The 26926-nt window shown below is 37.6% G+C and overlaps 1 protein-coding gene across 1 annotated transcript; it reads left to right on the top strand.

Annotated features, from left to right (window-relative positions):
* Positions 1-1098: 1098 nt before the first annotated feature.
* Positions 1099-4292, top strand: LOC311054737 (TATA box-binding protein-associated factor RNA polymerase I subunit A-like; the record flags this gene model as incomplete). The annotated part of the gene is made up of 5 exons (XM_084070742.1): positions 1099-1152; positions 1856-1922; positions 2145-2268; positions 3593-3753; positions 4252-4292. 5 exons carry the CDS (start codon positions 1099-1101, stop codon positions 4290-4292), a joined length of 447 nt encoding a protein of 148 aa, XP_083926868.1.
* Positions 4293-26926: the final 22634 nt, after the last annotated feature.

The following is a 26926-nucleotide window of genomic DNA, read 5'->3' as shown; positions in this document are numbered from 1 at the left end:
CACAACTAGAACCTCTGAAGGAAGCTCCTCTGCACCCCGCAGAACGAGGGAAGATTGGACACTTGAAAGACCATTACAGTGCATACTGTATGTGTGCATCTGAGAGAAAGAGGTGTGAGAGACTTGACTGCACAATGATATTTTATGGATTTTATTATTATTATTTTTTTTGCAGCTCGATGTGCACCTATGCAATTGGAAATAAACTTTCAACTTTTTTTAAATTTGTATTTCCTTTTTTTTTTTCATCTCGGATGACAGGCACACTCACCTCCATTCTGATATGTAAGTGGTATCAACTATTGATTAGTAATGTGAGTGGTTGAGATTGGCTCTGACAACCTCCACTGAATTCCAGTTCCACCGAATTAATGAATCAAATGATAGAACTCTTGTGTTTCCAAGGGACAGGCTGTCAGCTTTGGGTGCTGTATATTTATGGTGCGTCATGGCCTTTGTGTCATCCTCCAACACTTGTTTGTCGATTAACTTTAAACTTTTTTGCATGCATTAGATGTTGACATTCTATTGTCCTGAATTGTCTGCTCGCATTGACAAATCTCTTCAAATGGTGTCACCCCCCTACCCTTCCACATTTTGGAAGCATCATTTGGAGCTTTTAGTCAAATCTTCTAGGTTATTTCACATTATGGGTAATTCCTTTTTGAGCACTACATGAGCTAGTTGCTACAGTAAATTAAATGATGTACATAGGTTTGTAACAATTGTGAACTTTACCTACCACATTTGTACACAGTAACATTTGGCATCAAGGTCCTATTTATTTGAGATTCTGTATGGCATGTTGTAATGCTCCTGACTTTTACAAGCGTACAATTGTTTGTCAAATATGTTTGAATAAATAAAATGCAATAAAGGTTAAACTGTTTTCCTTCATTCAGGATCAAATAAATGCACCATAAACTCATCGCAAAAAATACTTGATCATTAACCTTAAGAGAATACTCCAGTTTTTCAACATATCTTCATGTGTTTAACAGTAGACTCCTTCATGTTACTTTACTAAGTTTGTCAATGCTTTCTGTATCACTGAGGTAACCAATCGAAAGCATAGCCTGACTCGTGAATAACTGATCCATGGGTGATGTGAAAACATCAAAAGGCTACCACTCTGCCCATACCCTAGATGGGGTTGGTGAAAGGGCCAGCTAGCTTCACTATATATTATTAACTGTAGCGGGCGAAATGTCTCCGAAATGGGCGAAATGTATGGGCGAAATGTCCGACTTTTTGGGCGAACTGCGAAATGGGCGAAATGACTGGTATTCAAAGAAAGTACTCGTGTGGCCTGCAGTTGCTTCTTTTTGGCTTGTTTTCGTAGAAATGGTTCCTTGTTTCTCTCAGAAAACCTGGCAACACTGAGTGAGGATCCTAAAACTCACCCTGCCGTCCTAATACGCGAGGGGGCCGTGTTTTTTCGATTACTTTTTCATTTATCTTTTATATATTTTTTGGAAAATGAAAAAAATTAAATACAATAAAAAATATGTATAAAATAAATGAAAAAAGTAATCAAAAAAACACGGCCCACTCGCGTATTAGGAGGGCAGGATGAGTCACCAGAACCAAGGATGGGTGTTTGTGATGACTCTAACATGTTAAAAATAGAGTTTGAAGTTATAATGGGTTTGTATAGGAAGGGGGCGTGGCTGATAAAATGAATATCAAATATCTAAATACTGAATCAAGCAACTTAAAAACGGTCTGGGGGGCTCACAAAAGCCTGAGTAGACAATAAAATGACCAAATGTTTTTTTGAAAGTGAAACATCCCTTTAAGTACAAAATGGAATAGAGTCTAAGTAGACATTTTCATTTACTTCCCTTTGTCTCAGACTCTCCACACAAGAGTCCCCAGCCATGAGCTGATGCTGGAATACAGCACTCTGCTGCTTCAGTCAGGTAAACAAAGTGTATTTCGATACTTGCATTAAAAATTGGATATCATAAAAGTCACCACCCTCTCGAATGCAACATTATTGCAAAATTCTAAATATGATATTGTTTTATTTTAAGTACACTAAGATTAAGTTATAAATAAAATACATTTGATTATTTGTATTTTAGAGAAATTTAGTCTGTTGTCCCATTGTTCCATAATAACATCCATCCCTTCTTTCCCAGACAAAGAAGGTTGTATCCAGACGGCATTAGAGGTTGTTCTGGATATGCTGGACTATGCCTGTTGGAAGAGCAGTCTGGATGTATGGAGCCATTTGAAGACCACCATCAGTAGATTAAAGCACCAGTATGTATGAGACATTAACCACTTCCACATTCCAAAACATATCAAGTTGTGCAACAGTTAATCAAACTAATCAATTTAATTGATTATAAAAAATAATTGATAATTTCATAAAATATTCGATTGATAATCATATATAAACCATTTACATTTTTTAAATAATTAATTGATAAGAAAATAATTGATAGTTGCAGCCCTAGGCAAGTTTGCACATACAGTAAGTAATGCAAGTAGGTGGTCCTGCTGCGCGTCTCTAAACCAGATATACTGAGCGATATTTTCCATTTGCAGAACATCAAATCAAATTGATTCATTAAGCACAGTAGCACAGCAAGCCAGTTGTGCCCAGTTAGAGCCAGGCCTTAATTTTCAGGCCTGTGGAGAACTCTTTGAGAGAGAGAGAGACACACACAGACAGACAGACAGGCAGACAGACAGACAGACAGACAGTGTCTGTCTGTCTGTGTCTCTCTCTCTCTCTAAGAGAGAGAGACAGACAGACAGACAGACAGACAGACAGACAGACAGTCAGTGTCTGTCTGTCTGTCTGTCTGTCTGACTGACTGCCACAGTATGATTTTATTTTTGGGGCGGTGTAGCCGCCCCCTATAAGTGAGTTTTGGACACCGACCAAAACATTTGTGTACCCCCTAACCCTTCCATTGTTAATGCAAATCGATACTTTTTTCATATCAGCCAATCACATTACAGCTAGTGTCATCACCACTAACTGTAATGTGATTGGCTGACTTTGCAAATTCAGGACTGTGATTGGCTAGCGAAACACATGACACATGTGCAGCCCTATGAATAGCAGTATGGACTTTAAAAAAAGTCATTTATCCTTTTTTAGAGTGAGTCATGTTGTGATGACCACACACCGCCCACTTCACACTGGGTGTGATTTTTTTTATATCAATGATATCAATGCTCAAATGCATTGATATCGTGCTCAAATGCTCTCAGGCAGGATGCCATATGTGCCATCACTAGTTGTTGATGTGTGACTGACTGATTTGTATACTTTTGTCTATACTTTTGTCAAATAAAAGTATATTTTCCTAAATCTGGATATGTAAACTATACAGATTATTACTGTGCACATGTACTATATAAGATATAACACTTTGTGTTTGAGCATAAATATGCATTTTGAGAACCCCCCAAAAAATTGGCCCTCCCACCCAAAATTCCCACCAGCCGCCACTGAAAATAACCGATGTGTTGCAACGTGTTGCAAGCTTGTAGATCTGCCATTTTCGTACAATGTTCGATGATAGGTTTCATGTGGTTAAAGCTTACTCTTGTGTATTTTATTTCCTTATAGAAATGGAACAGACTTTGGGAGCGTCGTTTCTGAAACGATGGCGACAAGGAAAGATTGGTGGCCCTCATACCACTTCACAAGCTTTCATGCCCAGAAAGATTATGCAGAGAACCTAGAGTTGATGAAAGTGAAGTCATTACTGGAAAGAAAGCTTTGCCCAGGTAAATACCTGAGATACTGTACCTGTATCCGATTGTAGGTTAATTCTACAAAAAAGGTGCTATTTTCTTTTTGTAAAAGAAAAGTGTTAAATACACTTACTTGTAGGTCTATATTCCATTGTGTTTGTTCAGTAACATGGGTCTCCAGATCTCACCAGCTCTTAAGTAAACAAAAAATACATTTTCAGGTCGGAATACCAATTGTACCCAGTCAGGAGAGGCAACTCAGATACGATGCAGGGTAAACAAGGGGAAAATATGTAGACAAAATTGGAACCGGGACACTATACATTTGAAGCTGATGAATTAATCTTTGTAGGGTTCTCTCTCTTCATTGGATAAAATTAGACTTTATCCCTTTATTTAGCTTTTAACTATTACAAACATGACTGTTGTCAGCAGCAGTCAAACAATTGTTTTTTTTTTTTTTACAGTTTGTGTACCACTTGCTCGTCGTATATAGAGACCAAGTGATCATTGTGTGTTTTCTTGTTACAGTTCATTCTAGCTATGTTGCCGCTGCAAGGAAAATCGGGTAGCACTTTACAATAATGACCCGTTATAAAGCATTTATAAACGTTTATAAGTAGTTTGTAGACTATTAACAAATCATTAACAACCTGTTTGTTGACATTCGTAAATGATTACTAAAACCTTTATAACTACAGTTACAAATCATTTATAAAGTATCAGTAAGTAGTGAACTATTCATGAATAAGCCATTATATACATCTGTAAAAGATTATTAAATCATTTGTAACGACCCATTCTAAAGCATCTATAAACGTTTATAAGCAGTTTGTAGACTATTAACAAATCATTAACAACCTGTTTATTGACATTCGTAAATGATTACTAAAACCTTTATAACTACGGTTACAAATCATCTATAAAGGTATTTTATGACTATTCATGAATAAGACATGTATAATACATCTGTAAATGATTATTAAATCATTTGTAACTGATGTTACATAATATATACAAGCTATTGGTAGCTTGTTCATGTTTAACATATGCTTTGTTAAACATTCCTAAAGTATCTATAAATCCTTAATACATGTTATTATGTGCCCTATAGTAAAGTGAAGACAGTTCATCATTTACAACTGTCTGTTAATGTGTTTGTTCATGTTTAACATGCTTTGTAAAACATTCCTAAAATATCTATAAATCCTTTGTACATGTTATTATGTGCCCTACAGTAAAGTGAAGACAGTTCATCATTTATGACTGTCTGTTAATGTGGACTTTCTCCTTACCTGTTGCAAACTACCTGGCTTTCATGAATGCAGACACCAAACAATTACTAGAATTATCATTCATGTTAAGCAAATGATGCGTAAGACATTCGTAAAGAGTATGTAAACCATTTGTGGTGTTAGGGACCAAAAAAGTCACTACAAAGTACTACCAATCAACTCTAAATTGCCTGAAACGTACTCCTAACAGGTTTTTGGGGGGACGATTTTGGCCTCCACACTTAGTGATTATTTCGGATTTAACTTTCGTTTCGGTGGTGACCAACTTTCGTTTCGGTAGTTTGATTACAAAATGTAAGTTGTGTAAAAAATAATCTGACTATACTAAGTTGTTATTTGTTTGTTTAAGTCGGGCTATACTCTACTCAGAGTCATAAGTTTACAAAATGTACTAAAGTACAGTGAACGTCTGTGTGGTTTGTCTTCATCACTGAAAATAACGTACATGTAAACTGATGTCATGTGCAGTTGGGGTGAAGAAACACAACCATTTCACTCCTAATAATACCTATTTGATTTGACATCCTGACTTGCTGCTGTAGCTGAGGCTTGAACCTGTTACCTGCGGCTCACTAGTCAGTGACTCTATCCATTCACCTACAGCTATTTCCTTGGAATCTGTGGTTCTGAAACTTTTTGTTGTCAACCCCCCAAATTGACATGTATTTGGGCAGTGGACCCCAATGTGAAAAGATGTAGTGTCAGGGCCCCCCATGAAAAAGATTTATATTTATGCTGTAACACATTTTTTTAAAGTTATTTGTCTTGTTTGTTGTTCAAGTCAAAGCACCAGGAAGGCTGTACTTGTCAGCCATCTGTTAGCTCAATGGGTTGAGACGCAGTATTCATGATCCAGAGGCCATGAGTTCAAATCCCATTGATGTCTTTCCTATGATTCTTTCCTTTGCAGACTGGCTTCCAGAAGATCAACTGAAAACTACCAGGAAGGCTATATTTGTCATCCAACTGTTAGCTCAACGGGTTGAGACGCAGTATACATGATCCAGAGGCCATGAGTTCAAATCCCATTGATGTCTTTCCTATGATTCTTTCCTTTGCAGACTGGCTTCCAGAAGATCAACTGAAAAGTACCAGGAAGGCTGTACTTGTCAGCCATCTGTTAGCTCAATGGGTTGAGACGCAGTATTCATGATCCAGAGCCCATGAGTTCAAATCCCATTGATGTCTTTCCTATGATTCTTTCCTTTGCAGACTGGCTTCCAGAAGATCAACTGAAAACTACCTGGAAGGCTGTACTTGTCAGCCATCTGTTAGCTCAATGGGTTGAGACGCAGTATTCATGATCCAGAGGCCATGAGTTCAAATCCCATTGATGTCTTTCCTATGATTCTTTCCTTTGCAGACTGGCTTCCAGAAGATCAAGTGAAAATGACCAGGAAGGCTGTACTTGTCATCCAACTGTTAGCTCAATGGGTTGAGACGCAGTATACATGATCCAGAGGCCATGAGTTCAAATCCCACTGGTGTCTTTACTGTGATGCTTTCCTTTGCAGACTAACTTCTAGAAAAACAAGTTAAAACCACCAGAAAACCTGTAACTCTCAGCTAACAGCATAGCTCAACTGGTAGAGCGTCTGTCCAATAACATGACTTGACTTGACTTGAGTGGGTTCGATTCCCACTCGAGTCAAGTGTCCCCGGTAACTTGGGGCAACGGATAAATTGACTGATATCCTTAGTAATGCTTCCCTTTGCAGACTAACTTCTAGAAAAACAAGTTAAAACCACCAGAAAACCTGTAACTCTCAGCCTACAGCATAGCTCAACTGGTAGAGCGTCTGTCCAATAACATGACTTGACTTGAGTGGGTTCGATTCCCACTCGAGTCAAGTGTCCCAGGTAACTTGGGGCAACGGATAAATTGACTGATATCCGTAGAATAACTTGTAGGAGTTATTCTACGGATATCAGTCAATTTATCCATTGCCCCAAGTTACCTGGGACACTTGACTCGAGTGGGAATCGAACCCACTCAAGTCAAGTCAAGTCAAGTCATTGGACAGACGCTCTACCAGTTGAGCTATGCTGTTAGCTGAGAGTTACAGGTTTTCTGGTGGTTTTAACTTGTTTTTCTAGAAGTTAGTCTGCAAAGGAAAGCATCACAGTAAAGACACCAGTGGGATTTGAACTCATGGCCTCTGGATCATGTATACTGCGTCTCAACCCATTGAGCTAACAGTTGGATGACAAGTACAGCCTTCCTGGTACTTTTCAGTTGATCTTCTGGAAGCCAGTCTGCAAAGGAAAGAATCATAGGAAAGACATCAATGGGATTTGAACTCATGGCCTCTGGATCATGAATACTGCGTCTCAACCCATTGAGCTAACAGATGGCTGACAAGTACAGCCTTCCAGGTAGTTTTCAGTTGATCTTCTGGAAGCCAGTCTGCAAAGGAAAGAATCATAGGAAAGACATCAATGGGATTTGAACTCATGGCCTCTGGATCATGAATACTGCGTCTCAACCCATTGAGCTAACAGATGGCTGACAAGTACAGCCTTCCTGGTACTTTTCAGTTGATCTTCTGGAAGCCAGTCTGCAAAGGAAAGCATCACAGTAAAGACACCAGTGGGATTTGAACTCATGGCCTCTGGATCATGTATACTGCGTCTAAACCCATTGAGCTAACAGTTGGATGACAAGTACAGCCTTCCTGGTACTTTTCAGTTGATCTTCTGGAAGCCAGTCTGCAAAGGAAAGAATCATAGGAAAGACATCAATGGGATTTGAACTCATGGCCTCTGGATCATGAATACTGCGTCTCAACCCATTGATCTAACAGATGGCTGACAAGTACAGCCTTCCAGGTACTTTTCAGTTGATCTTCTGGAAGCCAGTCTGCAAAGGAAAGAATCATAGGAAAGACATCAATGGGATTTGAACTCATGGCCTCTGGATCATGAATACTGCGTCTCAACCCATTGAGCTAACAGATGGCTGACAAGTACAGCCTTCCTGGTACTTTTCAGTTGATCTTCTGGAAGCCAGTCTGCAAAGGAAAGAATCATAGGAAAGACATCAATGGGATTTGAACTCATGGCCTCTGGATCATGAATACTGCGTCTCAACCCATTGAGCTAACAGATGGCTGACAAGTACAGCCTTCCTGGTGCTTTGACTTGAACAACAAACAAGACAAATAACTTTAAAAAAATGTGTTACAGCATAAATATAAATCTTTTTCATGGGGGGCCCTGACACTACATCTTTTCACATTGGGGTCCACTGCCCAAATACATGTCAATTTGGGGGGTTGACAACAAAAAGTTTCAGAACCACAGATTCCAAGGAAACAGCTGTAGGTGAATGGATAGAGTCACTGACTAGTGAGCCGCAGGTAACAGGTTCAAGCCTCAGCTACAGCAGCAAGTCAGGATGTCAAATCAAATAGGTATTATTAGGAGTGAAATGGTTGTGTTTCTTCACCCCAACTGCACATGACATCAGTTTACATGTACGTTATTTTCAGTGATGAAGACAAACCGCACAGACGTTCACTGTACTTTAGTACATTTTGTAAACTTATGACTCTGAGTAGAGTATAGCCTGACTTAAACAAACAAATAACAACTTAGTATAGTCAGATTATTTTTTACACAACTTACATTTTGTAATCAAACTACCGAAACGAAAGTTGGTCACCACCGAAACGAAAGTTAAATCCGAAATAATCACTAAGTGTGGAGGCCAAAATCGTCCCCCCAAAAACCTGTTAGGAGTACGTTTCAGGCAATTTAGAGTTGATTGGTAGTACTTTGTAGTGACTTTTTTGGTCCCTAACACCATAAATGGTTTACATACTCTTTACGAATGTCTTACGCATCATTTGCTTAACATGAATGATAATTCTAGTAATTGTTTGGTGTCTGCATTCATGAAAGCCAGGTAGTTTGCAACAGGTAAGGAGAAAGTCCACATTAACAGACAGTCATAAATGATGAACTGTCTTCACTTTACTGTAGGGCACATAATAACATGTACAAAGGATTTATAGATATTTTAGGAATGTTTTACAAAGCATGTTAAACATGAACAAACACATTAACAGACAGTTGTAAATGATGAACTGTCTTCACTTTACTATAGGGCACATAATAACATGTACTAAGGATTTATAGATACTTTAGGAATGTTTAACAAAGCATATGGGTTAAACATGAACAAGCTACCAATAGCATATATATTATGTAACATCAGTTACAAATGATTTAATAATCATTTACAGATGTATTATACATGGCTTATTCATGAATAGTTACTAATACCTTTATAGATGATTTGTAACCGTAGTTATAAAGGTTTTAGTAATCATTTACGAATGTCAATAAACAGGTTGTTAATGATGTGTTAATAGTCTACAAACTGCTTATAAACGTTTATAAATGCTTTAGAATGGGTCGTTACAAATGATTTAATAATCTTTTACAGATGTATATAAATGGCTTATTCATGAATAGTTCACTACTTACTAATACTTTACAAATGATTTGTAACTGTAGTTATAAAGGTTTAGTAATCATTTACGAATGTCAACAAACAGGTTGTTAATGATTTGTTAATAGTCTACAAACTACTTATAAACGTTTATAAATGCTTTATAACGGGTCATTATTGTAAAGTGCTACCTTTTTTTTTTGTCTATCTGCTGTTTTTGCTATTTTAGAATGTTTATGCTGAAAAGTAACAATTTTGGCCATAATGAGGTTTCCGCTCGACAGACAATATAATATTTATATTGTACATGCTAAATTGCGGCTATACGAAAACGTATTGTTACTGCACTGTTTCTTATTTTTATTTTCATTTGTAATAAAATGTCACTGACATCACAAGGTATTCTTCATTTTACGTATGGTCCAGTATTATTATTAATTCATATCAGTCACTGTATAGGAGTACGTTTCAGGCAATTTAAAGTTGATTTGTAGTGACTTTTTTTTTGGTCCCTAACATTCATCAAGCTCTGGACTTAGTAATTTCTTTTCCGTTTCGGTAGTGACACAATGGTGACACTACCGAAACGAAAAAAAAATTGTTCCCCCAAAAACCTGTTAGGAGTAAGTTTCAGGCAATTTAAAGTTGATTGGTAGTGACTTTTTTTTTGGTCCCTAACATTCATCGAGCTCTGGACTTAGTAATTTTTTTTCCGTTTCGGTAGTGACACTACCGAAACGAAAAAAAATTGTTCCCCGAAAAACCTGCAAGGAGTACGTTTCAGGCAATTTAAAGTTGATTGGTAGTGACTTTTTTTTGGTCCCTAACATTCATCGAGCTCTGGACTTAGTCATTTTTTTTCCGTTTCGGTAGTGACACTACCGAAACGAAAAGAAAAAAAAATCCCCCAAAAACCTGTTAGGAGTACGTTTCAGGCAATTTAAAGTTGATTGGTAGTGACTTTTTTTTTGGTCCCTAACATTCATCGAGCTCTGGACTTAGTAAATTTTTTTCCGTTTCGGTAGTGACACTACCGAAACGAAAAAGAAAAAAAAATCCCAAAAAAACCTGTTAGGAGTACGTTTCAGGTAATTTAAAGTTGATTGGTAGTGACTTTTTTTGGGTCCCTAACATTCATCGAGCTCTGGACTTAGTACATTTTTTCCGTTTCGGTAGTGACACTACCGAAACGAAAAAAAAAATTGTTCCCCCAAAAACCTGTTAGGAGTAAGTTTCAGGCAATTTAAAGTTGATTGGTAGTGACTTTTTTTTTGGTCCCTAACATTCATCGAGCTCTGGACTTAGTACATTTTTTTCCGTTTCGGTAGTGACGCTACCGAAACGAAAAAAAAAAAAAAATCCCCCAAAAACTTGTTAGGAGTACGTTTCAGGCAATTTAAAGTTGATTGGTAGTGACTTTTTTTTTGGTCCCTAGAATTCATCGAGCTCTGGACTTAGTACATTTTTTTCCGTTTCGGTAGTGACACTACCGAAACGAAAAAAACATTGTTCCCCCAAAAACCTGTTAGGAGTACGTTTCAGGCAATTTAAAGTTGATTGGTAGTGACTTTTCTTTTGGTCCCTAACATTCATCGAGCTCTGGACTTCGTAATTTTTTTTCCGTTTCGGTAGTGACACTACCGAAACGAAAAGAAAAAAAAATCCCCCAAAAACCTGTTAGGAGTACGTTTCAGGCAATTTAAAGTTGATTGGTAGTGACTTTTTTTGGGTCCCTAACATTCATCGAGCTCTGGACTTAGTACATTTTTTCCGTTTCGGTAGTGACACTACCGAAACGAAAAAAAAAATGTTCCCCCAAAAACCTGTTAGGAGTACGTTTCAGGCAATTTAAAGTTGATTGGTAGTGACTTTTTTTTTGGTCCCTAACATTCATCGAGCTCTGGACTTAGTAATTTTTTTTCCGTTTCGGTAGTGACACTACCGAAACGAAAAAAAATTGTTCCCCGAAAAACCTGCAAGGAGTACGTTTCAGGCAATTTAAAGTTGATTGGTAGTGACTTTTTTTTGGTCCCTAACATTCATCGAGCTCTGGACTTAGTCATTTTTTTTCCGTTTCGGTAGTGACACTACCGAAACGAAAAGAAAAAAAAATCCCCCAAAAACCTGTTAGGAGTACGTTTCAGGCAATTTAAAGTTGATTGGTAGTGACTTTTTTTTTGGTCCCTAACATTCATCGAGCTCTGGACTTAGTAAATTTTTTTCCGTTTCGGTAGTGACACTACCGAAACGAAAAAGAAAAAAAAATCCCCAAAAAACCTGTTAGGAGTACGTTTCAGGTAATTTAAAGTTGATTGGTAGTGACTTTTTTTGGGTCCCTAACATTCATCGAGCTCTGGACTTAGTAAATTTTTTCCGTTTCGGTAGTGACACTACCGAAACGAAAAAAAAAATTGTTCCCCCAAAAACCTGTTAGGAGTACGTTTCAGGCAATTTAAAGTTGATTGGTAGTGACTTTTTTTTGGTCCCTAACATTCATCGAGCTCTGGACTTAGTCATTTTTTTCCCGTTTCGGTAGTGACACTACCGAAACAAAAACAAAAAAAAATCCCCAAAAAAACTGTTAGGAGTACGTTTCAGGCAATTTAAAGTTGATTGGTAGTGACTTTTTTTTTTGTCCCTAACATTCATCGAGCTCTGGACTTAGTCATTTTTTTTCCGTTTCGGTAGTGACACTACCGAAACGAAAAAGAAAAAAAAATCCCCAAAAACCCTGTTAGGAGTACGTTTCAGGCAATTTAAAGTTGATTGGTAGTGACTTTTTTTGGGTCCCTAACATTCATCGAGCTCTGGACTTAGTACATTTTTTCCGTTTCGGTAGTGACACTACCGAAACGAAAAAAAAAATGTTCCCCCAAAAACCTGTTAGGAGTACGTTTCAGGCAATTTAAAGTTGATTGGTAGTGACTTTTTTTTTGGTCCCTAATATTCATCGAGCTCTGGACTTAGTAATTTTTTTTCCGTTTCGGTAGTGACACTACCGAAACGAAAAAAAATTGTTCCCCGAAAAACCTGCAAGGAGTACGTTTCAGGCAATTTAAAGTTGATTGGTAGTGACTTTTTTTTGGTCCCTAACATTCATCGAGCTCTGGACTTAGTCATTTTTTTTCCGTTTCGGTAGTGACACTACCGAAACGAAAAGAAAAAAAAATCCCCCAAAAACCTGTTAGGAGTACGTTTCAGGCAATTTAAAGTTGATTGGTAGTGACTTTTTTTTTGGTCCCTAACATTCATCGAGCTCTGGACTTAGTAAATTTTTTTCCGTTTCGGTAGTGACACTACCGAAACGAAAAAGAAAAAAAAATCCCAAAAAAACCTGTTAGGAGTACGTTTCAGGTAATTTAAAGTTGATTGGTAGTGACTTTTTTTGGGTCCCTAACATTCATCGAGCTCTGGACTTAGTACATTTTTTCCGTTTCGGTAGTGACACTACCGAAACGAAAAAAAAAATTGTTCCCCCAAAAACCTGTTAGGAGTAAGTTTCAGGCAATTTAAAGTTGATTGGTAGTGACTTTTTTTTTGGTCCCTAACATTCATCGAGCTCTGGACTTAGTACATTTTTTTCCGTTTCGGTAGTGACGCTACCGAAACGAAAAAAAAAAAAAAATCCCCCAAAAACTTGTTAGGAGTACGTTTCAGGCAATTTAAAGTTGATTGGTAGTGACTTTTTTTTTGGTCCCTAGAATTCATCGAGCTCTGGACTTAGTACATTTTTTTCCGTTTCGGTAGTGACACTACCGAAACGAAAAAAACATTGTTCCCCCAAAAACCTGTTAGGAGTACGTTTCAGGCAATTTAAAGTTGATTGGTAGTGACTTTTCTTTTGGTCCCTAACATTCATCGAGCTCTGGACTTCGTAATTTTTTTTCCGTTTCGGTAGTGACACTACCGAAACGAAAAGAAAAAAAAATCCCCCAAAAACCTGTTAGGAGTACGTTTCAGGCAATTTAAAGTTGATTGGTAGTGACTTTTTTTGGGTCCCTAACATTCATCGAGCTCTGGACTTAGTACATTTTTTCCGTTTCGGTAGTGACACTACCGAAACGAAAAAAAAAATGTTCCCCCAAAAACCTGTTAGGAGTACGTTTCAGGCAATTTAAAGTTGATTGGTAGTGACTTTTTTTTTGGTCCCTAACATTCATCGAGCTCTGGACTTAGTAATTTTTTTTCCGTTTCGGTAGTGACACTACCGAAACGAAAAAAAATTGTTCCCCGAAAAACCTGCAAGGAGTACGTTTCAGGCAATTTAAAGTTGATTGGTAGTGACTTTTTTTTGGTCCCTAACATTCATCGAGCTCTGGACTTAGTCATTTTTTTTCCGTTTCGGTAGTGACACTACCGAAACGAAAAGAAAAAAAAATCCCCCAAAAACCTGTTAGGAGTACGTTTCAGGCAATTTAAAGTTGATTGGTAGTGACTTTTTTTTTGGTCCCTAACATTCATCGAGCTCTGGACTTAGTACATTTTTTTCCGTTTCGGTAGTGACACTACCGAAACGAAAAAGAAAAAAAAATCCCCAAAAAACCTGTTAGGAGTACGTTTCAGGTAATTTAAAGTTGATTGGTAGTGACTTTTTTTGGGTCCCTAACATTCATCGAGCTCTGGACTTAGTAAATTTTTTCCGTTTCGGTAGTGACACTACCGAAACGAAAAAAAAAATTGTTCCCCCAAAAACCTGTTAGGAGTACGTTTCAGGCAATTTAAAGTTGATTGGTAGTGACTTTTTTTTGGTCCCTAACATTCATCGAGCTCTGGACTTAGTCATTTTTTTCCCGTTTCGGTAGTGACACTACCGAAACAAAAACAAAAAAAAATCCCCAAAAAAACTGTTAGGAGTACGTTTCAGGCAATTTAAAGTTGATTGGTAGTGACTTTTTTTTTTGTCCCTAACATTCATCGAGCTCTGGACTTAGTCATTTTTTTTCCGTTTCGGTAGTGACACTACCGAAACGAAAAAGAAAAAAAAATCCCCAAAAACCCTGTTAGGAGTACGTTTCAGGCAATTTAAAGTTGATTGGTAGTGACTTTTTTTGGGTCCCTAACATTCATCGAGCTCTGGACTTAGTACATTTTTTCCGTTTCGGTAGTGACACTACCGAAACGAAAAAAAAAATGTTCCCCCAAAAACCTGTTAGGAGTACGTTTCAGGCAATTTAAAGTTGATTGGTAGTGACTTTTTTTTTGGTCCCTAATATTCATCGAGCTCTGGACTTAGTAATTTTTTTTCCGTTTCGGTAGTGACACTACCGAAACGAAAAAAAAATTGTTCCCCGAAAAACCTGCTAGGAGTACGTTTCAGGCAATTTAAAGTTGATTGGTAGTGACTTTTTTTTTGGTCCCTAACATTCATCGAGCTCTGGACTTAGTACATTTTTTTCCGTTTCGGTAGTGACACTACCGAAACGGAAAAAAAAAAAATCCCCCAAAAACCTGTTAGGAGTACGCTTCAGGCAATTTAAAGTTGATTGGTAGTGACTTTTTTTTGGGTCCCTAACATTCATCGAGCTCTGGACTTAGTAATTTTTTTTCCGTTTCGGTAGTGACACTACCGAAACGAAAAAAAAAAAAATCCCCCAAAAACCTGTTGGGAGTACGTTTCAGGCAATTTAAAGTTGATTGGTAGTGACTTTTTTTTTGGTCCCTAACATTCATCGAGCTCTGGACTTAGTAAATTTTTCTCCGTTTCGGTAGTGACACTACCGAAACGAAAAAAAAAATGTTCCCCCAAAAACCTGTTAGGAGTACGTTTCAGGCAATTTAAAGTTGATTGGTAGTGACTTTTTTTTGGTCCCTAACATTCATCGAGCTCTGGACTTAGTACATTTTTTTCCGTTTCGGTAGTGACACTACCGAAACGAAAAGAAAAAAAAATCCCCCAAAAACCTGTTAGGAGTACTGTACGTTTCAGGCAATTTAAAGTTGATTGGTAGTGACTTTTTTTTTGGTCCCTAACATTCATCGAGCTCTGGACGTAGTCATTTTTTTTCCGTTTCGGTAGTGACACTACCGAAACGAAAAAAAAAAGGTTCCCCGAAAAACCTGCTAGGAGTACGTTTCAGGCAATTCAAAGTTGATTGGTAGTGACTTTTTTTTTGGTCCCTAACATTCATCGAGCTCTGGACTTAGTACATTTTTTTCCGTTTCGGTAGTGACACTACCGAAACGGAAAAAAAAAAAATCCCCCAAAAACCTGTTAGGAGTACGCTTCAGGCAATTTAAAGTTGATTGGTAGTGACTTTTTTTTTGGTCCCTAACATTCATCGAGCTCTGGACTTAGTAATTTTTTTTCCGTTTCGGTAGTGACACTACCGAAACGAAAAAAAAAATGTTCCCCCAAAAACCTGTTAGGAGTACGTTTCAGGCGATTTAAAGTTGATTGGTAGTGACTTTTTTTTGGTCCCTAACATTCATCGAGCTCTGGACTTAGTACATTTTTTTCCGTTTCGGTAGTGACACTACCGAAACGAAAAGAAAAAAAAATCCCCCAAAAACCTGTTAGGAGTACTGTACGTTTCAGGCAATTTAAAGTTGATTGGTAGTGACTTTTTTTTTTGTCCCTAACATTCATCGAGCTCTGGACTTAGTCATTTTTTTTCCGTTTCGGTAGTGACACTACCGAAACGAAAAAGAAAAAAAAATCCCCAAAAACCCTGTTAGGAGTACGTTTCAGGCAATTTAAAGTTGATTGGTAGTGACTTTTTTTTGGTCCCTAACATTCATCGAGCTCTGGACTTAGTACATTTTTTTCCGTTTCGGTAGTGACACTACCGAAACGAAAAAAAAAAAAAAATCCCCCAAAAACTTGTTAGGAGTACGTTTCAGGCAATTTAAAGTTGATTGGTAGTGACTTTTTTTTTGGTCCCTAGAATTCATCGAGCTCTGGACTTAGTACATTTTTTTCCGTTTCGGTAGTGACACTACCGAAACGAAAAAAACATTGTTCCCCCAAAAACCTGTTAGGAGTACGTTTCAGGCAATTTAAAGTTGATTGGTAGTGACTTTTCTTTTGGTCCCTAACATTCATCGAGCTCTGGACTTCGTAATTTTTTTTCCGTTTCGGTAGTGACACTACCGAAACGAAAAGAAAAAAAAATCCCCCAAAAACCTGTTAGGAGTACGTTTCAGGCAATTTAAAGTTGATTGGTAGTGACTTTTTTTGGGTCCCTAACATTCATCGAGCTCTGGACTTAGTACATTTTTTCCGTTTCGGTAGTGACACTACCGAAACGAAAAAAAAAATGTTCCCCCAAAAACCTGTTAGGAGTACGTTTCAGGCAATTTAAAGTTGATTGGTAGTGACTTTTTTTTTGGTCCCTAACATTCATCGAGCTCTGGACTTAGTAATTTTTTTTCCGTTTCGGTAGTGACACTACCGAAACGAAAAAAAATTGTTCCCCGAAAAACCTGCAAGGAGTACGTTTCAGGCAATTTAAAGTTGATTGGTAGTGACTTTTTTTTGGTCCCTAACATTCATCGAGCTCTGGACTTAGTCATTTTTTTTCCGTTTCGGTAGTGACACTACCGAAACGAAAAGAAAAAAAAATCCCCCAAAAACCTGTTAGGAGTACGTTTCAGGCAATTTAAAGTTGATTGGTAGTGACTTTTTTTTTGGTCCCTAACATTCATCGAGCTCTGGACTTAGTAAATTTTTTTCCGTTTCGGTAGTGACACTACCGAAACGAAAAAGAAAAAAAAATCCCAAAAAAACCTGTTAGGAGTACGTTTCAGGTAATTTAAAGTTGATTGGTAGTGACTTTTTTTGGGTCCCTAACATTCATCGAGCTCTGGACTTAGTACATTTTTTCCGTTTCGGTAGTGACACTACCGAAACGAAAAAAAAAAATGTTCCCCCAAAAACCTGTTAGGAGTAAGTTTCAGGCAATTTAAAGTTGATTGGTAGTGACTTTTTTTTTGGTCCCTAACATTCATCGAGCTCTGGACTTAGTACATTTTTTTCCGTTTCGGTAGTGACGCTACCGAAACGAAAAAAAAAAAAAAATCCCCCAAAAACTTGTTAGGAGTACGTTTCAGGCAATTTAAAGTTGATTGGTAGTGACTTTTTTTTTGGTCCCTAGAATTCATCGAGCTCTGGACTTAGTACATTTTTTTCCGTTTCGGTAGTGACACTACCGAAACGAAAAAAACATTGTTCCCCCAAAAACCTGTTAGGAGTACGTTTCAGGCAATTTAAAGTTGATTGGTAGTGACTTTTCTTTTGGTCCCTAACATTCATCGAGCTCTGGACTTCGTAATTTTTTTTCCGTTTCGGTAGTGACACTACCGAAACGAAAAGAAAAAAAAATCCCCCAAAAACCTGTTAGGAGTACGTTTCAGGCAATTTAAAGTTGATTGGTAGTGACTTTTTTTGGGTCCCTAACATTCATCGAGCTCTGGACTTAGTACATTTTTTCCGTTTCGGTAGTGACACTACCGAAACGAAAAAAAAAATGTTCCCCCAAAAACCTGTTAGGAGTACGTTTCAGGCAATTTAAAGTTGATTGGTAGTGACTTTTTTTTTGGTCCCTAACATTCATCGAGCTCTGGACTTAGTAATTTTTTTTCCGTTTCGGTAGTGACACTACCGAAACGAAAAAAAATTGTTCCCCGAAAAACCTGCAAGGAGTACGTTTCAGGCAATTTAAAGTTGATTGGTAGTGACTTTTTTTTGGTCCCTAACATTCATCGAGCTCTGGACTTAGTCATTTTTTTTCCGTTTCGGTAGTGACACTACCGAAACGAAAAGAAAAAAAAATCCCCCAAAAACCTGTTAGGAGTACGTTTCAGGCAATTTAAAGTTGATTGGTAGTGACTTTTTTTTTGGTCCCTAACATTCATCGAGCTCTGGACTTAGTAAATTTTTTTCCGTTTCGGTAGTGACACTACCGAAACGAAAAAGAAAAAAAAATCCCCAAAAAACCTGTTAGGAGTACGTTTCAGGTAATTTAAAGTTGATTGGTAGTGACTTTTTTTGGGTCCCTAACATTCATCGAGCTCTGGACTTAGTAAATTTTTTCCGTTTCGGTAGTGACACTACCGAAACGAAAAAAAAAATTGTTCCCCCAAAAACCTGTTAGGAGTACGTTTCAGGCAATTTAAAGTTGATTGGTAGTGACTTTTTTTTGGTCCCTAACATTCATCGAGCTCTGGACTTAGTCATTTTTTTCCCGTTTCGGTAGTGACACTACCGAAACAAAAACAAAAAAAAATCCCCAAAAAAACTGTTAGGAGTACGTTTCAGGCAATTTAAAGTTGATTGGTAGTGACTTTTTTTTTTGTCCCTAACATTCATCGAGCTCTGGACTTAGTCATTTTTTTTCCGTTTCGGTAGTGACACTACCGAAACGAAAAAGAAAAAAAAATCCCCAAAAACCCTGTTAGGAGTACGTTTCAGGCAATTTAAAGTTGATTGGTAGTGACTTTTTTTGGGTCCCTAACATTCATCGAGCTCTGGACTTAGTACATTTTTTCCGTTTCGGTAGTGACACTACCGAAACGAAAAAAAAAATGTTCCCCCAAAAACCTGTTAGGAGTACGTTTCAGGCAATTTAAAGTTGATTGGTAGTGACTTTTTTTTTGGTCCCTAATATTCATCGAGCTCTGGACTTAGTAATTTTTTTTCCGTTTCGGTAGTGACACTACCGAAACGAAAAAAAAATTGTTCCCCGAAAAACCTGCTAGGAGTACGTTTCAGGCAATTTAAAGTTGATTGGTAGTGACTTTTTTTTTGGTCCCTAACATTCATCGAGCTCTGGACTTAGTACATTTTTTTCCGTTTCGGTAGTGACACTACCGAAACGGAAAAAAAAAAATCCCCCAAAAACCTGTTAGGAGTACGCTTCAGGCAATTTAAAGTTGATTGGTAGTGACTTTTTTTTGGGTCCCTAACATTCATCGAGCTCTGGACTTAGTAATTTTTTTTCCGTTTCGGTAGTGACACTACCGAAACGAAAAAAAAAAAAAATCCCCCAAAAACCTGTTGGGAGTACGTTTCAGGCAATTTAAAGTTGATTGGTAGTGACTTTTTTTTTGGTCCCTAACATTCATCGAGCTCTGGACTTAGTAAATTTTTCTCCGTTTCGGTAGTGACACTACCGAAACGAAAAAAAAAATGTTCCCCCAAAAACCTGTTAGGAGTACGTTTCAGGCAATTTAAAGTTGATTGGTAGTGACTTTTTTTTGGTCCCTAACATTCATCGAGCTCTGGACTTAGTACATTTTTTTCCGTTTCGGTAGTGACACTACCGAAACGAAAAGAAAAAAAAATCCCCCAAAAACCTGTTAGGAGTACTGTACGTTTCAGGCAATTTAAAGTTGATTGGTAGTGACTTTTTTTTTGGTCTCTAACATTCATCGAGCTCTGGACGTAGTCATTTTTTTTCCGTTTCGGTAGTGACACTACCGAAACGAAAAAAAAAATGTTCCCCGAAAAACCTGCTAGGAGTACGTTTCAGGCAATTCAAAGTTGATTGGTAGTGACTTTTTTTTTGGTCCCTAACATTCATCGAGCTCTGGACTTAGTACATTTTTTTCCGTTTCGGTAGTGACACTACCGAAACGAAAAAAAAAAAAATCCCCCAAAAACCTGTTAGGAGTACGCTTCAGGCAATTTAAAGTTGATTGGTAGTGACTTTTTTTTTGGTCCCTAACATTCATCGAGCTCTGGACTTAGTAATTTTTTTTCCGTTTCGGTAGTGACACTACCGAAACGAAAAAAAAATTGTTCCCCGAAAAACCTGCTAGGAGTACGTTTCAGGCAATTTAAAGTTGATTGGTAGTGACTTTTTTTTTGGTCCCTAACATTCATCGAGCTCTGGACTTAGTACATTTTTTTCCGTTTCGGTAGTGACACTACCGAAACGGAAAAAAAAAAATCCCCCAAAAACCTGTTAGGAGTACGCTTCAGGCAATTTAAAGTTGATTGGTAGTGACTTTTTTTTGGGTCCCTAACATTCATCGAGCTCTGGACTTAGTAATTTTTTTTCCGTTTCGGTAGTGACACTACCGAAACGAAAAAAAAAAAAAATCCCCCAAAAACCTGTTGGGAGTACGTTTCAGGCAATTTAAAGTTGATTGGTAGTGACTTTTTTTTTGGTCCCTAACATTCATCGAGCTCTGGACTTAGTAAATTTTTCTCCGTTTCGGTAGTGACACTACCGAAACGAAAAAAAAAATGTTCCCCCAAAAACCTGTTAGGAGTACGTTTCAGGCAATTTAAAGTTGATTGGTAGTGACTTTTTTTTGGTCCCTAACATTCATCGAGCTCTGGACTTAGTACATTTTTTTCCGTTTCGGTAGTGACACTACCGAAACGAAAAGAAAAAAAAATCCCCCAAAAACCTGTTAGGAGTACTGTACGTTTCAGGCAATTTAAAGTTGATTGGTAGTGACTTTTTTTTTGGTCTCTAACATTCATCGAGCTCTGGACGTAGTCATTTTTTTTCCGTTTCGGTAGTGACACTACCGAAACGAAAAAAAAAATGTTCCCCGAAAAACCTGCTAGGAGTACGTTTCAGGCAATTCAAAGTTGATTGGTAGTGACTTTTTTTTTGGTCCCTAACATTCATCGAGCTCTGGACTTAGTACATTTTTTTCCGTTTCGGTAGTGACACTACCGAAACGAAAAAAAAAAAAATCCCCCAAAAACCTGTTAGGAGTACGCTTCAGGCAATTTAAAGTTGATTGGTAGTGACTTTTTTTTTGGTCCCTAACATTCATCGAGCTCTGGACTTAGTAATTTTTTTTCCGTTTCGGTAGTGACACTACCGAAACGAAAAAAAAAATGTTCCCCCAAAAACCTGTTAGGAGTACGTTTCAGGCGATTTAAAGTTGATTGGTAGTGACTTTTTTTTGGTCCCTAACATTCATCGAGCTCTGGACTTAGTACATTTTTTTCCGTTTCGGTAGTGACACTACCGAAACGAAAAGAAAAAAAAATCCCCCAAAAACCTGTTAGGAGTACTGTACGTTTCAGGCAATTTAAAGTTGATTGGTAGTGACTTTTTTTTTTGTCCCTAACATTCATCGAGCTCTGGACTTAGTCATTTTTTTTCCGTTTCGGTAGTGACACTACCGAAACGAAAAAGAAAAAAAAATCCCCAAAAACCCTGTTAGGAGTACGTTTCAGGCAATTTAAAGTTGATTGGTAGTGACTTTTTTTGGGTCCCTAACATTCATCGAGCTCTGGACTTAGTACATTTTTTTCCGTTTCGGTAGTGACACTACCGAAACGAAAAAAAAAAAAAAATCCCCCAAAAACTTGTTAGGAGTACGTTTCAGGCAATTTAAAGTTGATTGGTAGTGACTTTTTTTTTGGTCCCTAGAATTCATCGAGCTCTGGACTTAGTACATTTTTTTCCGTTTCGGTAGTGACACTACCGAAACGAAAAAAACATTGTTCCCCCAAAAACCTGTTAGGAGTACGTTTCAGGCAATTTAAAGTTGATTGGTAGTGACTTTTCTTTTGGTCCCTAACATTCATCGAGCTCTGGACTTCGTAATTTTTTTTCCGTTTCGGTAGTGACACTACCGAAACGAAAAGAAAAAAAAATCCCCCAAAAACCTGTTAGGAGTACGTTTCAGGCAATTTAAAGTTGATTGGTAGTGACTTTTTTTGGGTCCCTAACATTCATCGAGCTCTGGACTTAGTACATTTTTTCCGTTTCGGTAGTGACACTACCGAAACGAAAAAAAAAATGTTCCCCCAAAAACCTGTTAGGAGTACGTTTCAGGCAATTTAAAGTTGATTGGTAGTGACTTTTTTTTTGGTCCCTAACATTCATCGAGCTCTGGACTTAGTAATTTTTTTTCCGTTTCGGTAGTGACACTACCGAAACGAAAAAAAATTGTTCCCCGAAAAACCTGCAAGGAGTACGTTTCAGGCAATTTAAAGTTGATTGGTAGTGACTTTTTTTTGGTCCCTAACATTCATCGAGCTCTGGACTTAGTCATTTTTTTTCCGTTTCGGTAGTGACACTACCGAAACGAAAAGAAAAAAAAATCCCCCAAAAACCTGTTAGGAGTACGTTTCAGGCAATTTAAAGTTGATTGGTAGTGACTTTTTTTTTGGTCCCTAACATTCATCGAGCTCTGGACTTAGTAAATTTTTTTCCGTTTCGGTAGTGACACTACCGAAACGAAAAAGAAAAAAAAATCCCAAAAAAACCTGTTAGGAGTACGTTTCAGGTAATTTAAAGTTGATTGGTAGTGACTTTTTTTGGGTCCCTAACATTCATCGAGCTCTGGACTTAGTAAATTTTTTCCGTTTCGGTAGTGACACTACCGAAACGAAAAAAAAAATTGTTCCCCCAAAAACCTGTTAGGAGTACGTTTCAGGCAATTTAAAGTTGATTGGTAGTGACTTTTTTTTGGTCCCTAACATTCATCGAGCTCTGGACTTAGTCATTTTTTTTCCGTTTCGGTAGTGACACTACCGAAACAAAAACAAAAAAAAATCCCCAAAAAAACTGTTAGGAGTACGTTTCAGGCAATTTAAAGTTGATTGGTAGTGACTTTTTTTTTTGTCCCTAACATTCATCGAGCTCTGGACTTAGTCATTTTTTTTCCGTTTCGGTAGTGACACTACCGAAACGAAAAAGAAAAAAAAATCCCCAAAAACCCTGTTAGGAGTACGTTTCAGGCAATTTAAAGTTGATTGGTAGTGACTTTTTTTGGGTCCCTAACATTCATCGAGCTCTGGACTTAGTACATTTTTTCCGTTTCGGTAGTGACACTACCGAAACGAAAAAAAAAATGTTCCCCCAAAAACCTGTTAGGAGTACGTTTCAGGCAATTTAAAGTTGATTGGTAGTGACTTTTTTTTTGTTCCCTAATATTCATCGAGCTCTGGACTTAGTAATTTTTTTTCCGTTTCGGTAGTGACACTACCGAAACGAAAAAAAAATTGTTCCCCGAAAAACCTGCTAGGAGTACGTTTCAGGCAATTTAAAGTTGATTGGTAGTGACTTTTTTTTTGGTCCCTAACATTCATCGAGCTCTGGACTTAGTACATTTTTTTCCGTTTCGGTAGTGACACTACCGAAACGGAAAAAAAAAAAATCCCCCAAAAACCTGTTAGGAGTACGCTTCAGGCAATTTAAAGTTGATTGGTAGTGACTTTTTTTTGGGTCCCTAACATTCATCGAGCTCTGGACTTAGTAATTTTTTTTCCGTTTCGGTAGTGACACTACCGAAACGAAAAAAAAAAAAAATCCCCCAAAAACCTGTTGGGAGTACGTTTCAGGCAATTTAAAGTTGATTGGTAGTGACTTTTTTTTTGGTCCCTAACATTCATCGAGCTCTGGACTTAGTAAATTTTTCTCCGTTTCGGTAGTGACACTACCGAAACGAAAAAAAAAATGTTCCCCCAAAAACCTGTTAGGAGTACGTTTCAGGCAATTTAAAGTTGATTGGTAGTGACTTTTTTTTGGTCCCTAACATTCATCGAGCTCTGGACTTAGTACATTTTTTTCCGTTTCGGTAGTGACACTACCGAAACGAAAAGAAAAAAAAATCCCCCAAAAACCTGTTAGGAGTACTGTACGTTTCAGGCAATTTAAAGTTGATTGGTAGTGACTTTTTTTTTGGTCTCTAACATTCATCGAGCTCTGGACGTAGTCATTTTTTTTCCGTTTCGGTAGTGACACTACCGAAACGAAAAAAAAAATGTTCCCCGAAAAACCTGCTAGGAGTACGTTTCAGGCAATTCAAAGTTGATTGGTAGTGACTTTTTTTTTGGTCCCTAACATTCATCGAGCTCTGGACTTAGTAAATTTTTTTCCGTTTCGGTAGTGACACTACCGAAACGGAAAAAAAAAAAATCCCCCAAAAACCTGTTAGGAGTACGCTTCAGGCAATTTAAAGTTGATTGGTAGTGACTTTTTTTTTGGTCCCTAACATTCATCGAGCTCTGGACTTAGTAATTTTTTTTCCGTTTCGGTAGTGACACTACCGAAACGAAAAAAAAAAAAAAATCCCCCAAAAACCTGTTGGGAGTACGTTTCAGGCAATTTAAAGTTGATTGGTAGTGACTTTTTTTTTGGTCCCTAACATTCATCGAGCTCTGGACTTAGTAAATTTTTCTCCGTTTCGGTAGTGACACTACCGAAACGAAAAAAAAAATGTTCCCCCAAAAACCTGTTAGGAGTACGTTTCAGGCGATTTAAAGTTGATTGGTAGTGACTTTTTTTTGGTCCCTAACATTCATCGAGCTCTGGACTTAGTACATTTTTTTCCGTTTCGGTAGTGACACTACCGAAACGAAAAGAAAAAAAAATCCCCCAAAAACCTGTTAGGAGTACTGTACGTTTCAGGCAATTTAAAGTTGATTGGTAGTGACTTTTTTTTTTGTCCCTAACATTCATCGAGCTCTGGACTTAGTCATTTTTTTTCCGTTTCGGTAGTGACACTACCGAAACGAAAAAAAAAATGTTCCCCCAAAAACCTGTTAGGAGTACGTTTCAGGCAATTTAAAGTTGATTGGTAGTGACTTTTTTTTGGTCCCTAACATTCATCGAGCTCTGGACTTAGTACATTTTTTTCCGTTTCGGTAGTGACACTACCGAAACGAAAAGAAAAAAAAATCCCCCAAAAACCTGTTAGGAGTACTGTACGTTTCAGGCAATTTAAAGTTGATTGGTAGTGACTTTTTTTTTGGTCCCTAACATTCATCGAGCTCTGGACGTAGTCATTTTTTTTCCGTTTCGGTAGTGACACTACCTAAACGAAAAAAAAAATGTTCCCCCAAAAACCTGTTAGGAGTACGTTTCAGGCAATTTAAAGTTGATTGGTAGTGACTTTTTTTTTGGTCCCTAACATTCATCGAGCTCTGGACTTAATACATTTTTTTCCGTTTCGGTAGTGACACTACCGAAAAAAAAAGAAAAAAAAATCCCCCAAAAACCTGTTAGGAGTAAGTTTCAGGCAATTTAAAGTTGATTGGTAGTGACTTTTTTTTTGGTCCCTAACATTCATCGAGCTCTGGACTTAGTCATTTTTTTTCCGTTTCGGTAGTGACACTACCGAAACGGGAAAAAAATTGTTCCCCGAAAAACCTGTTAGGAGTACGTTTCAGGCAATTTAAAGTTGATTGGTAGTGACTTTTTTTTTGGTCCCTAACATTCATCGAGCTCTGGACTTAGTAAATTTTTCTCCGTTTCGGTAGTGACACTACCGAAACGAAAAAAAAAATGTTCCCCCAAAAACCTGTTAGGAGTACGTTTCAGGCGATTTAAAGTTGATTGGTAGTGACTTTTTTTTGGTCCCTAACATTCATCGAGCTCTGGACTTAGTACATTTTTTTCCGTTTCGGTAGTGACACTACCGAAACGAAAAGAAAAAAAAATCCCCCAAAAACCTGTTAGGAGTACTGTACGTTTCAGGCAATTTAAAGTTGATTGGTAGTGACTTTTTTTTTTGTCCCTAACATTCATCGAGCTCTGGACTTAGTCATTTTTTTTCCGTTTCGGTAGTGACACTACCGAAACGAAAAAGAAAAAAAAATCCCCAAAAACCCTGTTAGGAGTACGTTTCAGGCAATTTAAAGTTGATTGGTAGTGACTTTTTTTGGGTCCCTAACATTCATCGAGCTCTGGACTTAGTACATTTTTTCCGTTTCGGTAGTGACACTACCGAAACGAAAAAAAAAATGTTCCCCCAAAAACCTGTTAGGAGTACGTTTCAGGCAATTTAAAGTTGATTGGTAGTGACTTTTTTTTTGGTCCCTAATATTCATCGAGCTCTGGACTTAGTAATTTTTTTTCCGTTTCGGTAGTGACACTACCGAAACGAAAAAAAAATTGTTCCCCGAAAAACCTGCTAGGAGTACGTTTCAGGCAATTTAAAGTTGATTGGTAGTGACTTTTTTTTTGGTCCCTAACATTCATCGAGCTCTGGACTTAGTACATTTTTTTCCGTTTCGGTAGTGACACTACCGAAACGAAAAAAAAAAAAAATCCCCCAAAAACCTGTTAGGAGTACGCTTCAGGCAATTTAAAGTTGATTGGTAGTGACTTTTTTTTTGGTCCCTAACATTCATCGAGCTCTGGACTTAGTAAATTTTTCTCCGTTTCGGTAGTGACACTACCGAAACGAAAAAAAAAATGTTCCCCCAAAAACCTGTTAGGAGTACGTTTCAGGCAATTTAAAGTTGATTGGTAGTGACTTTTTTTTGGTCCCTAACATTCATCGAGCTCTGGACTTAGTACATTTTTTTCCGTTTCGGTAGTGACACTACCGAAACGAAAAGAAAAAAAAATCCCCCAAAAACCTGTTAGGAGTACTGTACGTTTCAGGCAATTTAAAGTTGATTGGTAGTGACTTTTTTTTTGGTCCCTAACATTCATCGAGCTCTGGACGTAGTCATTTTTTTTCCGTTTCGGTAGTGACACTACCTAAACGAAAAAAAAAATGTTCCCCCAAAAACCTGTTAGGAGTACGTTTC

The sequence above is a fragment of the Gymnoscopelus microlampas genome (assembly GCF_963454915.1).
Source record: "Gymnoscopelus microlampas genome assembly, chromosome: 11".
NCBI lineage: Eukaryota > Metazoa > Chordata > Actinopteri > Myctophiformes > Myctophidae > Gymnoscopelus > Gymnoscopelus microlampas.
Note: the sequence above shows the minus strand (reverse complement) of the source record. Positions and strands in the feature narration are given on the sequence as shown.